This window comes from Platichthys flesus, chromosome 10 (genome assembly GCF_949316205.1).
Source record: "Platichthys flesus chromosome 10, fPlaFle2.1, whole genome shotgun sequence".
NCBI lineage: Eukaryota > Metazoa > Chordata > Actinopteri > Pleuronectiformes > Pleuronectidae > Platichthys > Platichthys flesus.
The window spans coordinates 2,031,805-2,049,061 of NC_084954.1; the positions used below are offsets into that span (position 1 = coordinate 2,031,805).

General features: G+C 45.4%; 1 protein-coding gene across 24 annotated transcripts in view; it reads right to left on the reverse strand.

Annotated features, from left to right (window-relative positions):
* mark3a (MAP/microtubule affinity-regulating kinase 3a) overlaps positions 1 to 17,257 on the reverse strand; it is a 37,563-nt gene that overhangs the window by 9,121 nt on the left and 11,185 nt on the right. For 10 of the 24 annotated variants that reach the window (XR_009922030.1, XM_062396747.1, XM_062396752.1 and 7 more), the window contains exons 4-15: positions 13,357 to 13,405; positions 12,268 to 12,333; positions 10,529 to 10,599; positions 9,768 to 9,824; positions 7,449 to 7,685; positions 7,201 to 7,341; positions 4,991 to 5,090; positions 2,503 to 2,615; positions 2,217 to 2,364; positions 1,313 to 1,530; positions 848 to 951; positions 163 to 339 (exon numbers count right to left, since the gene is read on the reverse strand). Coding sequence is in view for 23 of the 24 variants with exons in the window: in XM_062396747.1 (XP_062252731.1) it covers positions 163 to 339; positions 848 to 951; positions 1,313 to 1,530; positions 2,217 to 2,364; positions 2,503 to 2,615; positions 4,991 to 5,090; positions 7,201 to 7,341; positions 7,449 to 7,685; positions 9,768 to 9,824; positions 10,529 to 10,599; positions 12,268 to 12,333; positions 13,357 to 13,405 (1,481 nt within the window). In the remaining variant the exon portion in view is untranslated. The remainder of the gene's footprint in view (positions 1 to 162; positions 340 to 847; positions 952 to 1,312; positions 1,531 to 2,216; positions 2,365 to 2,502; positions 2,616 to 4,990; positions 5,091 to 7,200; positions 7,342 to 7,448; positions 7,686 to 9,767; positions 9,825 to 10,528; positions 10,600 to 12,267; positions 12,334 to 13,356; positions 13,406 to 17,257) is intronic. The other 14 variants (XM_062396766.1, XM_062396770.1, XM_062396757.1 and 11 more) reach the window with 3 other exon arrangements.

Consider the following 17,257-nt stretch of genomic DNA (forward strand, 5'->3'; position numbering starts at 1 on the left):
AGACCCTGACCAGAGGAACCAGCTCGCTGCAGGACACGTGTCCATGGTTTAGTTGTGGTGTTAGAGTGTGAAGCTGGCTGGATGTGTGGGTTAGCCAGGGGCCGGACAAGACATGAGACAGGAGACAGACAGGGGGGTGCATCGGAGGCCCTGCCGTCTTACTTGGGCGTGCAGTAGTCCAGATCGTAGAAGGAGTGGGGCAGTGTGGCCCAGCCTGCCTGGCAAGCGTACGAGGGGCCGACGGTTTGATACCTCAGCCGCACCGAACTGGACGAGGCGCCGAACGCAGCAGCCGCAAAGGCGGGGGAGGGGCTAGTGGCACGAGCCATCTCAGTCATGCTGGTCAAGCCACAGTTGGAAAAAGAAAAAAACCCAAAACCAAACCAAACCACAAACACACAGAAATGAAAAGTAAGAAAGAAAATGGAAAGTAAATTAAGATAGAAGGAAAATAAAGAAATAAACTAAGGGGGTGAAACAAATGAAATCTTTTCCAGGGATCCTGATTATCTTTGAACAATACGTGAGAAACTCTCGGTCTTAACATTTGAACAAGCTGGAGTTGGACGACTGACGCTGGAGTTTGTATTGAGACGACGAATATTTCACATTTTACAAGACTTGACTTTGACACCATTCATGTTCAAGGTGAGGATTTGTCTCCGTGTTGGGATTCAAACTCTAATTCTGGATAAAGAGACAAACCGGATTCTGTAGAAGGAACTGAAAAACAGTTCTTTTTAAACCTGAGATAAAAGTGTCAGCGTCTGGAATCTACTCGTATGAACACCGACGCTCTGTTGTTGTGATGGATCCGTGTTGACGGCAGGAAGCAGCCTCCTCTCACCTGTTCTCCTTCCCGTTGGGGATGACGGACAGACGGTCCGTGTTGTTCCTGTCGCTGCAGACGTACGTGTTCCTCCGGGTCATCCCAGCCGACGCAGGGTTACTCTGCAGGAGAGAACCAAAGGAATGTAAAACATGATGATCTGACAAGAACTGTAAGGGAAAGTAATGTGGTTAAAAGACCATCAGTAATCAAGTTCAGTGAATCTCCATCAGGAACCATAACAACATGAGTAAAGTAGATAAAGAGGTCCTCACCCCCTCCTCCCAAAACATGAATATCTGGTAGAGGAATGTTCTTTATGATTCACTTGTACTCTGAAGCCGTGTCTCTTTAACTATTTCTTTTTGGGACCTTTGTCTTGTTTCTGATTTGAAGAGACTCTCCTGTTGTAAGTTGAGTTAACAACAGCAGAAGGTTTTGTCGATCTCTCTGTCAAAGTGTGTGACTGATGCCGTGACTCACACTCGGGCCGGTGGTGGCGCCTTTCCTGCGGTCGGGGATGTCGGCCTTGTTGGGGTTGTTGGCGTTGCCCAGCAGGGGGCTGGCGGGGGGGGCGCCGCGGCTCCCCGGGGTGCTGGGCTTACGCAGCTGGACGCCTCCTTCCTCCTTCACGCTGTTCTCCGCCGTGGTGGTTTGACTCCTCTTCGGGTGAGCCGTCCCCGGAGGATTGTTCTGACCGACTGAGAGAGAAAGGAGACGTGTGACTTGAAGATTCTGTTTATACCAGATTCAAACACTGAACAGGCTTTTTTTTAATTCAAGTGCTTTTATCTAAAAGGAGACGACCTACATTTGGATTAAGAATAATATCTGAAACTGATTTGAACTGACAAACAGGATCCTCAGCCCATTAGAAAAATGTGAAAATATCTCTTAATAATTCAATGCAAAGTATTTATCTAGCATTTTTTTCATAGAATTGAATCCAATTAATCATCTTTCCATCATCGCACTTTAATTACATTTATACTTTAAATACATACTTCTACTTAAATAGCTTTAATTTAACAGTTAGTTTATTCTTCCATCCAGATTATTTCCTGTGGCAGTTGCTGAACCGAGCTTGTGAGGTTTCTCTCTGTGTGTAGATCTCTGAGCTGCAGGTCTCAGACAGGAAGTCGTACAAACTGATGTTATTGACAAAGCGTTATATTTCAACGGGCAGCACCGAGCTGAAGGGTAAAGTGCCTCCACCGTGTGACCGGGTTGATTTTACTGCTTTGAACGAGCTCCCGACACAAACCGACTTCATCAGGAGAGAGAGGCAGCTTCATTCAACTCAGAGGAACAACAACAGCCCAGTGGCTAGAAGCTGTTAAATGAAAATGATGTTTCCTCACTGTTAGCACGAGGTGGTCCTGCTCACCTTGTTCACTGTAGCGTCTCTGCTTGTGGTTGGACGAGGTGCTCCTCGTCACCTTGAGGTGGGAGGGGGACTGGCCGTTGAGCTCGCTGTTGGGTCTGGGTTTGGCCAGAGACAGGTTGCTGCTGGAGGCCGACTCGCTGGGCTCGTTCTGGAGGAGACGCAGAGAGACGGAGTCAAAACACAAAGTGAACGCTCCTCCACCTTCAGCCCGTGTGGAGTCGAGGCTCAGGCAGGTGTTAGGGAGTAAAAGAAGTCATTCTGATGTGAAGGCAGTTGATCTTCGTACCTCAGAGGCCTTCCTGCCCAGCAGCAGGTAGGTGGCTGTGATCTCATCATACTTCATCTTGGCCAGAGACTCCTGGATCTCCTCCAGGTTGTAGCCCATCCCCACCATCACATCTGCAGCAACACAACATAGTTCAGTTTATTCACATTTAGAAAAAAATGAAAATCAGGAGCATGTTTGGTATTTCTGCAGAAAAATTACTCAAACTTCAAACCATCGCTTCTCAACCTTAAACGACAGCCAATCAATTAGCTGCTGACTGTTAAATGATCAATTAACTAATTGTGAAAGATGAAATATGGCAGTAATATGCATATTAACTGTGTCATCAGCCCCCTGCCTGTAGTTCTGCCTCCATCCATCAAAAAGACTCTGATTGGAGGGTTTGTATGAGAGCACACATGCAGGTGGGTGGCACGGACACACGTGACTTTGACATGTAACCCCCCCCCCCCCCCCCCCCGACCAGCTGACGTATGATGCACCACGGCAGGTGAAGGAGAGCCGTGTTTCCTGCTGCAGCTCCGGCCTTTAAACATTCATCTCTGCGTGTGGTTCCTAGTGCCTTTGTGTGCCCCCCCCCCCTCACACATAATGCATCACGTGACAGCTTTTATTCTTCCATTTCCACATATCACTCCCCTGATTAATATTTTATAAAACGGTTCCATCTGAAACGGGTCTGAGATGGATTCAGAGATGGAGTCGGTCACAGACCAGAGGTGTTAAAGTGACTCACGTGTAACCAGCTCCGATTTCCTGCCACCAACGAACAGGTTTGTTTTTGTTGTTGTGTTGTCAAACCACAGTGAGTGACAGCAGACGTGTTAGATGCAGACACACAACTGCTGTGCACAATCATTATACCATCGAGTGACTCATTCCCCACCAGCTGCAGACTGTGAGAAATATCAATTTGTCGGTTATCTGATTGAATCTCACTCAAGTCATGGTGTCAGTCTCCTCCTGTACCTGGACACTGACACTAACTGACGGCTGTGCAGCGTCAGACCAGAGGTAGAACTGAGCGGTCAGTGGAAGAGCAGAGAGAGAGAGAGAGAGAGACAGAGAGAGAGAGAGAGAGAGAGAGAGACAGAGACAGAGACAGAGAGAGAAAGAGAGAACGGGACAAAGATAGAGAGAGAAGAGATGGAGGGAGAGAGATAGAGAGAGAGAAAGAGAGACAGAGAGCGACAGAGAGAGAGACAGAGAGAGAGAGAACAGGACAAAGATAGAGAGAGAAGAGATGGAGGGAGAGAGAGAGAGAGAGAGAGAGAGAGAGAGAGATAGAGAGAGAGAGAGAGAGAGAGAGAGAGAGAGAGAGAGAGAGAGAGAGAGAGAAAGGGAGACAGGGAGAGAGAGAGAGAGAGAGCGGGACAAAGATAGAGAGAGAAGAGATGGAGGGAGAGAGAAAGAGAGACAGAGAGAGAGAAACAGAGACAGAGCGAGAAAGTGCGAGAGCGAGAGAAAGTGAGAGACAGAGACAGAGAGTGAGAAAGTGAGAGAGAGAGAGAGAAAGTGAGAGAGAGAGAGAGAGAAACAAGCTGCTGTCACCAGGCAGAATCTGTGATAACCATCTCTTCTCATCCATCTCCATCACTCCTTCCTCATCGCTCCCATTTTCACCCCCCTCCTCCTCCTCCTCTTCTCTCTCTGCTCCTCAGTTTCTGTTCATCACATAGTTTAAAACTGTATCTTTAGATATTATATGATCAGATTGTTATAATCAGTGTAGTTGTTAACATTCATTAAACTGTTGATCTCACTGAGTGTAGACTCGTGTTCACCAGGACCTGGATGTTTTGGTGGAAAAGGCTTTTGTCTTTCTGCTGAACGTCCGTGTCCATTAACGACCTCAGGCTGTAATTACCCACTGGTCAAAATGGTTTCCAGAATAACCAGTGAAGTTAACAAGGAGCAGATGCGATAGTTAAAGACAAAGACCTCCCTCTCTCTCTCATTCCCTTCTGCATCTTTCTTTTCATCCCTCCTCTTCTCTTTTTTCTCTGCTGATTGTGAGTTCGCACTGACACATGTGCACTGACCGCCAACCCCAGCTGCTGTTATGTAACGCCCCCCCCCCTTGTACAGCTTTCATCCTGAGCTCGATGGGGAGGCTTCACTCTCTTGTTGTCTCTTTGCATGCAGCCGCCGCGCTCATGTTTATTTCTTCATCATCACGTTTCATCTCCTCTTTTTAAAGCTCTTCAGCTCTGAAATAATGAGTCGGCCTCTCGGTGGTAAAGCTGCGACCACGCCGACGTCTCCTCACACAATCGATTTTGTGCCGTGATGAATGAAAAGCAGAGGAAGCTGCTTTTTAATGCTCGTGCACTTTGCTGATTGCACAGCAGGGTTTCACGAGGCCGATGGTCAGAACGCTCGATAAACGTCTCCTGATGGACGAAGATTTTCTTTCAAAGGAAACTAAACTTGCAGATATGTGATATCAGCTGTTTGACATGAATCAGCAAAATGTTTATTTTACCTATTCTCTTCTGATCCGTGATGTCGAGCTCGGGTTCAGTGTACGGCTTCATCTCGTCCTCCTCAAATCCTGCGTTGATCCATCGATCCCTCATGATTTGCTGCAAACACAGATGGAGACAGTAAGAATCCGAATGACACCGACTTTATTTTACTGTCACAAAGACATGACGGACATTTTCTTTATCATAAACAGACATGCACCAACATGTGTGATAAGAAACCAATAAATCAGCTTTTTAAAGAGACTTTAAATCAGGTTGAATCTGGTATCCATGATGTTTTATGGATAAATATACTGGTAATTGAGATTAAATAAATTAGCTTCTTCTGGTTTCCCAATTTTCTCTGCAGCATAAAATGTCTACGTTTTTTTGGCCGACATAAAAGCTGTACATCTTTTATTCAGGCTGATAGGAACCTTTCCATTAATTATAATCCCTTAAGGAAGTGAGTTCACGTTCTTTCTTCTAGTTTCTAATTTCTCATCTTATCACTGAACAGGACCCGACTGTGAAATCGCCACGTTCACATCGAGAGCATCAACCAGGACGAGGAGAAGCTTCTCAGCAGAACTGTCTCTGCTGCACGTCGTGGTTCTACAGAGCAGATGTTTGCATCACGCTGGATCATTATCACTGATTTAGACCAGCATCGTAAACCTGAACAGGAGAAGACGAGCGGTTCAATCTGTCCACTCACAGTCAACGGCGTCTCTAAATGACCAGAGTGTCGTTTACACCTCACATGTGTGAAGGTGATGTTCTGAGGACAGATGGTGCTTCAGGCACAGCAGCACCTAATGAGACATCCCGCCTCTAACAGCCCTCTAATGTGACGTCCCTGTTTGTTACAGCTGCTGTTCAATGAAGTGAACTGTTCACTGTGTTGCTCTGGAGTTAGTGGGATAGATCCTAACTTCTTAACTAACTCATTGAGGTTGTTGTGTGGATTTGATTTTGTTAAATTAAAAGAGAACAAATATCTCCTGGTGACAAAGTGATGTCATACACGTAGAAGACAGAGTTTGTGGTGATTAGAGCTGACGACTGTGTTGTGCATGTGTGAAATGAAAACTCCAGAGCCAACTCTCCAGATTTTACCAAGAGGACACATCAGAAAACGGCTGTAGAGATGAAACCCGTGTGGCTCCCGGTCCAGAACCTCGCAGCACTAACATCCACATTGTTCTCTGCTGCACTTTGTCTTGTTTGCGAATACATTTTTTAATTTGCACCCGATCAATTTGCTGTCGGGGGGTTTAAATGAGGACCGAGCCAAATTAATTATCTCTGATCGGGCTCTGACGTAACCGGAGCTTTCACCGTTATCCAGGGAGAGCGTGTGGCATCTGAGGCCGACACACGTGACCTCCAGAGTCAAAGCAACATTTAAGTTCATTCACTTGCATCTGGAGCCACAGAATTATATTATTATTAACTAGAAGCAATAAAACATTCATTCGCAAAAAGGAAAATGAAAGCTGGAAACTGGCTCTTGGTAAAACGGGTTGGGTCTAATTTCCTTTTTTCAATAAACTTAAGAGCGTCTCTAAAACCAGGTTCCAGACTTTGCCAGTAGAACTTTTTAGAGACGACTTCCAGTTGTGTGTATCGAGGGTTGTTCTGCTGGTGTCAGGATGATCAGCAGCTACAGCTAAAGATAATCATTAACACTTTTCACTGCATGAGATCAGCACAGTAATTGATCTGTGGAACAAACTCTCCGTCCTCTTACATAAAATTTTAATCTCAGCAGAAGCTCTCAGTGAAATTAGACGTCTGAATTTTTCTCTGCTGTGCGATTATGAATCGTCTCACATTTTGATTTCTTGTTACTAAATGTTGTAAAAACTTGTGAAGGTCACAACAAGTTTTAGAGACGCTGTGACCTTGAGCATCGTCACAGTCACGTGTTCGGGGGAAAGGCTCCATCCATCTCCAACCAGGAAGGACAGATTCGGTACAAACGATGCATTATTCATGGTTACAACACGGGAAAGGAAAGAGGAGAGAGAGTGGGCCGCGCTCACAGAAAACAGGACACTGTGGGCGTCGGCGGAGATGATGCAGGCGGGGGGCACAGGGACCAGAATGAGGGGAGGAGGAGGAGGAGGGGGGGGAGTTGCTGGAGAGAGTGTAGGGTAGATGGCATTCTCCGATGGTGCAGACGTGCCGGGGGAGAGTTTTAAGAACTGAGAGGTATATTTACATTTTCTGCGTCCTCCCTCACCTCGAGAGTTCCCCGCTTGGCCGGGTTGAGCACCAGGAAGCGCTTGAGGAGGTTCTCGCAGTCCGTGGACATGTAGAAGGGGATGCGGTACTTCCCTCGCAGCACGCGCTCCCGCAGCTCCTGCAGAGAGGAGAACCACAAGCAGGAGGTTAAGAAGGAGACAGGACTGAAGAGGTGGTCACTGGGCCTGAAGGCAGCATCATGACACCAGTAGAACATCTCCCCACCTTGAGGTTCTGTCCATCGAAGGGCAGCGAGCCGCTGACCAGCGTGTACAGGATGACTCCCAGACTCCAGACGTCCACCTCCGGCCCGTCGTACTTCTTCCCCTGGAAGAGCTCCGGCGCTGCGTAGGGGGGGGAGCCGCAGAACGTGTCCAGCTTGTTGCCCATGGTGAACTCGTTGCTGAAGCCGAAGTCGGCGATCTTGATGTTCATGTCTGCGTCGAGCAGCAGGTTCTCCGCCTGCGGGCACACAGGTGAAGGTCAAAGGTTACGATCCTTGTCTATCTTTCAAGTGAATCCTTGTTTTAGTGAAGTTTTGATCTGATGAACTTTAAAACCGTCTTCTCAACTTTTGAATGAGAATTTGAATTAATTCAGTTTCACCAGGAACTCAAACTGCAGATTAGCAGAGTTCACGGTGATTTTGATAATGAACTGAATTAATTAGCGAATAAAGGCTTCAAGAAATAAAAGTGTGTCATAATGGCTTTACTGTGGATTTAAATTAAACAGATTAAAACTCATGACCTTCATAGAAAAGTAAAACTCATTAAATTCTTGGATGTACAGTTGTTTCCTGTGTGAAACTGAAAATGAAACCGGACATGCCACCCACATGTGTGAAGTGACTGATCAAGTTGTTTTGCTCATAGTAAGAAAGACATTTTCTCAAAATTATAAACTATTCCTTTAATTGTTTAATATATAAAAATGGTAAAAAGGAAAATGCCAATCACATTTGGTCAAGAGACTAAATTCATTTAATCACTTGTTCCTTAAAAACTGTCAGAAACCTACAGATAATGTATTTAAAATGATAATTAAAGCAGTAAATCATCACATTGGGAGATCACATTCACTTCAGTTTGGTTCGAGCTGATCTAATCAAACTGTAAACGTCTCCTCTGTGAATGAAACTCTCAAAAGAAATGAGGCGAAGACTTCAACACAGACATCTGCTCCCTCGCAGCTGTGGGCGAGATACTAATTAGGGAGCTGAGAAAAAAAGGAGCAGAAACGTCCACGGAGCCGGAGGACGGGAGGACGGGAGGACGGGAGGACGGGAGGACGGGAGTGAGACGCTGAGGGGCGTCCGCTGCACGAGGGGTAAACAACACTCTTCACCACTTGGCTGGATACAAGGAGATCAAAAAACTAAATAACGCCTCTTCTCATACGCCTAGCAGAAAGAGGCTTAAAGTCCAGGCAGCTCTGTGGCTGTGGACTCGATCACGTGTTCTATTTTGCATACGAAGGAGGCGCAGGGAGAAGAGGCTGCTCCTCATGGATCATTCATGAAGCTCCACAGAGGACACAGTGTGGACGTACGGAGGAAGAGCGGAAACATGGCCTCCTCTTCCTCAAGTGACGCCGAGATAAAAATACAGAAGCATCAATATTTAAACCTGGAGAGGGAAAGTGCGTCACAGCTGTAAAACGGAGGAGGTTCATTTACACTAGAACATGTGAGCAGGTTCTGACTGCTTGTCTGTTTGCAGACGCCCCCCCGCTCACTGTCAAGGTGGTTGTACGGCTTCGGACAAAGTTGGAAAACGGCAAAGCGGGGACTCATTAGCAGCATGTGCAGGGTTTTGGGAATCAAACGCACCGTGTTTAAGTCGGGTGGGAATCTGGGAGTTTAAGATGATTAATAAAACACACAACTCTGACGTCAGCTCTCTACACCGTGACCTTTCTATCCAATATGAGTCAGAGGAAATTAGCCTCAAAAGGTGGAGACACTGGTACTAATACGCGGAATAAATGTGGATTTCAGTTGAATATGAAAATGTATCTATGAAGCTCCTGCAGCAAATACTCAGATATAATCAATAAGTCCTGTTTGAAGCATCTTATATATCAGACAGAACAGCATCGGTGAACAGGGTTAATAACCAATCCTGTGAAACTTTGGTTGATTCTGTTGAACTGGATGCGTTTGGTAAGTTAAGATGAAATAGAAAAAACGGTCAATTTCCCCAAAATCGGTTCTAATTATCAATAAATAAGTTATTTCAGATGTTATTTCTGTTTTTAATCTGGATTTGTGTTTTCATTTTGTGCTTCTTGTTAGATGTATAAACTGTTCCTACATCAGGTGCTCCATCGTTTCATACTTCTGGACATTATTGATACTAAATCAGCCTTTTTTTTTTCTTGTTTGACCAAAAGACCTGAATCCCAAAGAAAACTGATGTTTCTTAAATGACGACAGACTTTATTCTTTCTATCGTCCCATCATGCAGCTGCACTATAGAACCAGATCAGAGATAATCTGCTAATGACGAGAGTTCGCCCCCGGATGTTTTTCCCTGAACTCACCTTGAGGTCTCTGTGAACGATGTGCTTCTGGTGACAGTACTGCACCGCCGATACAATCTGCACAAGAAGAGAGAGAGGAGCAGAGTTCAGTTCACCGTCTGCTGCTGTGTTCTCAAGCTGTGATGAAGGATGTGGTGGAGGAGGATGTGAGGTCGACGCTGAGCACGAGAAGCAGGTGGCGTCCAACACGTTGAGGGAACGGTTTCCTTTGTGCAGAGCTTCTCTAAACACAGTGATTCAACATTTTAACAATGGTATAGAAAAGCTAAAAATATGTGGTTTCTAAATTTACATTAATCCTTGTTTTGCATATTGTGTTCAATTTATGAGGAAAACTAAACATTCACACTTTTCAACTCTGTAGAAACACACAGGTTCAAACTTCAAACCGTCACCATGCCTCCTCCATGTTATCAGAAGTCCAATCTGCTAACATGGAGGAGGCAGGGTTCATGAACTACACTGCAGCCAGCCACCAGGGGGCGATCAAAATAAACAGTGTTCGTTGGACACAGAGTCTCATAACAAAGTTTCTTAGTGAACTAATTTAGAATCTGTTTCTTTGGCTCCTTCAAACATGAGTCAGTGACTTTGGACTGTGGGTGAAAGTCCTTCAGAGACGTTTCTCATCCGTCTTGTCTCTGTGAGGACGGGGACGGAGGACGGAGGACGGGGGGCGGGGGGCGGGGGGGCCCGTGTGCGGCTGAGCCGGGAGCAGAGTTGTGAAACCAGAACACTGCAGGCGAAGGGAAGCTGGGTACCTGTCTAAATTTAGCCCTGGCCTCTTTTTCCTTCATCCGTCCGTGTGCAACCAGGTAGTCGAACACTTCTCCTGCAGGAGAGAGAGAGAGAGAGAGAGAAGAGAGAGAGAGAAGAGAGCGAGTGAGACATGGAGTCAGGTGCTGGAGAGGGAGGAAGACTTCGAATGAGAAGTCAGAGCTGTGAAGTACAGAGAGAATCAAAACGTCCGTCACAAGCAGACAGAAATAACTTCACGATTTAAGTTTTTCCAGGCAGCTGCACCATCACCCATGTGCACGGCTCCCGGGGGTTTGATGCCCACACTGAGGGGAGAGCTTCATCTTCCTCACGGAGCTTCTCCTGGAGGCACCGAGCTGCGGCCGTGTGCTCCAGCAGCAGCAGCCCCTCTCTGCAGCCCACACTTCAACACTTCCAGGCAAAACGTGACCACGCTTACTCATGTGCTAATTAAACTCGAGTGGCTTGTGTGTGTGTACGTGCATCCACATTGATGCTAAAAAAAATAATAGCACAAAGACGCCTCCCCCGCTTTCCCTGAATCCTGGAAACCCTCCCACTCTCCCGGGGCTGACCTGCAGGGGCGGTTCTGTACTTCACGGCTTCAGAGGAGCAACAATTCATCACCGCTCTCTGACTCAACTGCTGAAGACAGAATGTGCCCGACAACACTTTACGTGTCGGAGCTGCAGGAGCATGGAGAGGAGAGCAGGGATCAAAACCAGGAAGGAGGAGGAGGAGGTTCCACGAGGGGAAGTAGAAGATACTTTCGAGTCTTAGTCAGACTTGAATTAGAATCATTTAAATACAAGGTCACATGTCACAGCGGTATTCTGAAAAGCTGATTGGAAACCCGATGTGACAGTACTCAGATGCAATCTGCACCATCACCACTAGAAGAGACTAAATCACACAAACTGAACCTTTAGGATCAAATGTAATTGGTTTTGATCTGCGTTCATATCTCAATGCTAATGTAATTTCTTCCTCCTCCTCCTCCTCCTCCTCCTCCTCCTCAACATTGTTGTTCTCTTCTTGGCTCAGAATTGGACCTTTCCAGGAAATCAATGACTTTGTAGGTTCTGTGTATGTGTGTCGCTGCATTAAATAAGAAGCCGTCACACACAGACACACACTACACACACTACACACACTACACACCCGGTATCCCTGCAGCTCCTCAGTCTCCCACTGACCTGCGCTCACTTTACACGTTAACAATAAACACCAACACTAATCAGAAGTCGTTAGGACATGTTTTGATGTTTACTTTGTGTTTCTTTGATTGTTAATTATAATTTTCAGGAAACTTTTAGAGTTATCATGAAATAAAGGACTCATGTAATTAAATGTTAGGCTTTACTCAACTGCTTTTCTGTCTTAGCTGCATCCAAAGTGCACTTTAATGCATTTATTGATATTTCCTTGAATAAAAAACTTCAGAGTCAGATAAACTCAGATTCTTGTGCATTGTACCTTTTAGAAAGAAGTAGAATCTGCAGAGTACACACTGCTCCCTACATCTCTAAATTATTAACACACACATTTATCACATTTGGTTTTAATAAATAATACCTGGACCCAGGGAGCAGAATGTACAGAGCAGACTTCTACTCATTATATCTGTTCACATCTCTACAGCAGCCGGGGATCTGTTGATTTCTGATTCACACTTTCATTTACAGTCATGTTGTTTTTCCAGTTTCACACCAGATACACGTGAGTCTTGTTTCCGTCTCACCTCCGCTGGCGTATTCCATCACCAGGTAGAGCGTCCTCTCCGTCTCGATCACCTCAAAGAGCTTGACTGTAAGAGGGACAGAGGGGGAGTCATTAACTCAATCAGGTCTAAAGATGGGAGCGATTCAGACAGAGGCAGTAACGAATTCATGAGCACGAACTCCAAAAAACAGACACCAGGGGAATCGGGGGGGGGGGATGTCGTGATCATCCGAGCCGAGCAGCATTCAATATTTACTGTACAGTCCAAAAAAACACTGTTCTCACTGCAGTGTGTACAGCTCCCACATATAAAAGCTTGTGTGATGATCGGCTGAGGGCTGAACTGCTAAATATAGACAAGGTGGGAAGGAAGACAAAGACGGAGTACGTGGGAGAGTGTGTGTGAGCTGAGAGGAGCTTAACAACATCATCCTGGTAATTGTACTCGCATTCATACAAGAGGAAACATAAGAGCAACGGAAATTAAAAGTAATGAGGGACGAATCCAGACCTGTGCTGAATGTGAGTCACTTATTGTGTAACCAGGACAAAACCTATGTTCTCTAATAACACAATGTTCCTCGATTCAAGGAGATATTTATATAATTTACCTCCAACAAAGATCTGTTGGTCCCCCCCCCCCTCCCTTTTTGACATAAGCGCCAATTTCCGAGAGAATAATTCATGGATTTTTTATGACAACCGAAAAACAGGCATATTTAAGGAGCTGTTTTCTGTGTGTGTGTCTGTGTGTGTGTGCGTGCGTGTGTGGATCCGAATAAAAATCTGGACCAAGAAGGATTTAAATCTGGTTTTGAAATGAGCTGTGGTTTGTCTCGCTCGGACCGAACCATTTGCCGTTCAAATTATTTATGAAGTAATAAATAATCGAGGACATTCCATTTTATTATTAATTCAAGGTCAGATGCACTAAAGGAAACGTGCAGAGTGGTTCAGGCACAGATTGTCGGGGGGGGGGGTTAAATGTCCAGATGAACCTGTGGTGTCATGTGACCGTCCGGGGACAGAAAGGTCAAAGGTCAAGAGCCCTGCGTGAGACAACCTGTGAAAAGTTTGACAACTTGTGTGAATGGACGTTTCCACTCACCTATATTCGGATGATTCAAGATCTTCATTATTCTAACTTCTCTGAAGAGCTGGAACGAGAAACAGAGAAAATACACTTTTATAATTCACAATGCAGTTTTCAAGATTCAACAATTCAGAAACATTTCATCGTGGTCAACAGGAATATTTAGATTCTAAACAAATCAAAACCTCAGGACAGAGAAACAGTTACACACGTACTGAGACATGAAGCGACAACATTAACTGTTCAAGATTAAAACAAAGATCCTCTAAAGACAAATCAATCTGACCAACACAACCCGTGTCACACAGGTCAAAGTTTTTAAATATAGACGTGTGCTGTGTGTCGACCTCATGATGTCACTTCCAAACAAAGAGCTGGAACAAAATCCATTTTTAGACTCATTGTCAACCTGTCGTCTTTCTCTAATAAACCAGAAGAACAATGGGGAAACGGATTATTAGACAAATGTCTTGAACTGATTCAGCTACAGTAGGAATAAGGTTTCTTATAATAGTTTTAAGTTGCATTTGAATATAATTTAAGAAACAAAAGAACATAATTAGCAGATTAATCAATAATGACAGTTCAAGTCCAAATTAAAAAGCCAGATCCTTCTGTCCCGCTCTCGTATCTTAAAGACGATGAGACACGTGATCATGTTTCCCCGTCAACATTGCAATTCTTCTTCTTGGCTCACTCCTATACTTAGACAACAGATCATGTGTTCAGAGCCCACCACGGGTCCGGGTGCTCGCCCTTGTCAAAGCACTGATCAAGAAAACGTGATCATTTTGTGTCGCTGCCGCATCCTCTGGACGACAGGAGTCCCCGAAGCACAGGGACAGTTTCATCCAGCCCCCCCCCCCACCCCACAGGATGGAGAGGAGGATGTGAATGAAGTTAAACATGCAGCGTCACATCTTCCCACCTCTCACTAATAATAACACCCGCTGTCGCCACACGCCCGGCTCCCCATCAGCAGTCAGAGACCAGACCAGCAGATCTGTAACGGCCAAGAAAGCTTCTTAGTCTTCTGCTGTACGAGGCACAGAGAGATCTGAGTGCCATTCGTTATTGATCCGCTGTTAACTACACCTCAGCCTCTTCCCTTCCATGGAAATATAAAAGGGCATCAATGCTTAATGAGGCGGGAGCAGTCGGTGTTCTGGTTAGAGGGCTGAGGAGCAAATCGTGGGGCTGGGCTGCCAGAGAACACACCCACCTGCAGCCGAGTCACAAATCAGGTCTTATTATTACTTTATTGCTTTTAAAAACCTTGTCAAACAAAGAACAAATAGTTATTTTGAATAATGTTAAATTCAAAATCATCACGATATCAAATCATGAAGCTGAAACATCGTTAGAAAAACCTTAATTTGATCTTCTGATACCGAACTTCTTAATTACACCATCTAGTTTTTTATAAAATACAATCCCTGGAATATTAAGAAAACATTGTTGAAAGATGCAGATTCTAAATCATCTGTCAAATAAATTCTACTTATTAATATTTATAGTGTAAAATGGACAATCAAGCAAATCATCTCATTTTACAGGAGAAAAAACCCTGATCTGGAAAATTTATTTTTGTGTGCTATGAATCATAAATCTTCTTGTTGTTTATTTATCTGTGACCTTCAACTTCTTGAAGCAAACACCAGTTGAGTGAACCTGGAGCCTGAGCGACAGTAAACAAAGGTTTGATGACAGAATCAAACCCACGGCCCCTCAGACCCGTGATTCACTGCGGCGCCCTGCTCCTGTCCAGCTGTCGGCCTGAGGGGCGATCACATGGTGACAAGCAGCAGGTGATGGTTTCACATCCCGTGTGGTGCTGCTGGCTGAGCTGCCCCAACACACAGTTACACATCTCCACTCAACAGAGACATGTAAGGTCCAGTCCTGTTCCACTGTGACCCTCCCTCTCTCTGGACCGGGTCTCGAACCTGTGTAACGTGTGTTCAGTGGATCAGATGTTTCATCGCATCAGTCTCATGCTTCTGGATAAACCGGTGTTGTCAGTTATTTTCTAAAAACCACACGGATCAAATGTCACGAGCTAAAGTTCAGTCCATTTTCTGACGGCTTTTGAAATAATTCTGTGATTTATCGTGAAATCAGTCGTGATCTGCACAGAACAGACGTGTTCTATATAAATGATGTTATTATTCCTCATAACAGGAGGTTTTCTATGAGTCGTATCCCAACATCTTTCTGTGCACGTCTAGAAACCGGCCTAAACACAAACACACCTCAGTCTGTGTCACTGGAAATCACATGATTCCACATTCGTAGCTTAAACAATCAAATTCTCAGAAGAGCGGCGGCTGTCGCTTGATAATGAGATAATAAATCTAATTTAACTCCAGAGACGACTGAAGGGTTAATTATGAACTCAGGTCAGCGAGGCCTTGGGGATGGAGTCGACCGGGTTGAAAGCCATGTGAACAAACTGAGCCAGGACGAGTCTGGCTGCTAACAAGGAGGAAGAGGAGGAGGAGGAGGAGGAGGAGGAGGAGGAGGAGGAGGAGTGAGAGTGAGGTCTCCAGCTCTCCGCCTGTGATAGGGCTCATCCATCATTACCCTGAAAACCCTCTCCTGAACTGGCAGAGTACAGTGGGATAGATCTGGTTTACCGTGTGGACACAGGAACACACCGTCCTTGAGGCTCAAAGACACAAACTGTCCAATCAGAGGACAAGCGACAGCTGAGTCCATCAGAGACGAGCACACAAACGTCTCTCTCCTCAGAAACTCCACCACTGCCACTGGTTTCTTTTGGCCCAGCGTGTTCTGGCCTACAAAGCAGATAAAAGCTCTCCAACACAAACATGTACTGGGAATGCTTTGTCAGGTATGGTGGAGCAGTAAACAGAATTAGTGGGAAAAGGCAACACACAGAGAGAGAGGGAGATGATTCACAACATAACACAACCATTAGGTCGAGGACAGAAACCTGCTGGTGATCCAGTCATACCAGCGCGATGATGCACAGCCGTCCCGATTACACAACCCGTCCTGTGATCAATACCCAGGCAGCTCCGGGCCGAGTGACACACGGGTCTGAGGGTGAGGTCACTCCTACAGTTGGGTTTCTGGGAGTCCACGACTTCGAGGGAAACTCTCCCCTGCTGAGAGTTCCTTGTTAGGTTAACGTGACCTGAATGAGCAGTGATGGGAGGCTTGTAAACAGAATCCCGTGGGCTCCTCCACGCTGGGTCATTTACTTGATGTTTTTTTTTTTGGTTCCATCCCACCGGGTTTGAGGCTTCGAGTTGAGTCACAACAAATCAGATTACGAGGCCCTGCAACATCAGCGGAGAGCGCTGGAGCTCTGAACGGCCCAAGAGGTTATTTCACTGTAGAGGAAAACAACCAGGCTGCAGTTTCACCCTCAGCACAACTTTCAAAGCAAGTTCTGTGCTCTCTGTAAAGCCTGAATGTTATTGTTCTCATCTGAGCACTTCAACCCGAGGGAAGGAAATCTGTGGTTCAAATGTTCTGCTCCAATCACAACACGGTTTGGGCACTTTAAGGAAATGGGGGGGGGGGGGGGGGGAAGTAGACGCTGCAGGTGTAAAGAGAAGAACCAAACTTCTACACAAACTTTCCTTTTGCCAGTTTAGTAGTTTTGTGTCATGAGAAGATCAATCAAAGAAAGAGAATGGAAAGAAAATAAAACAAAAGCTCAAAATATAAATGTGACTGTTGTTGATTAGTCGAGCAATTGATTACGTTTTCAACGATTAATTCTGACAACTTAATAATGTTTTTACTTAAAACTGTTATATAAAAAAGTACATGTTGACATAAACCCACATATTGGTATGTCTGTGCCATCCTGGCTCTAAGTGAAGCTGTAAGACGATGAGACGATGGCAGCTGCTGCATTCTGGGTAATTAAGGGGAAACGCTG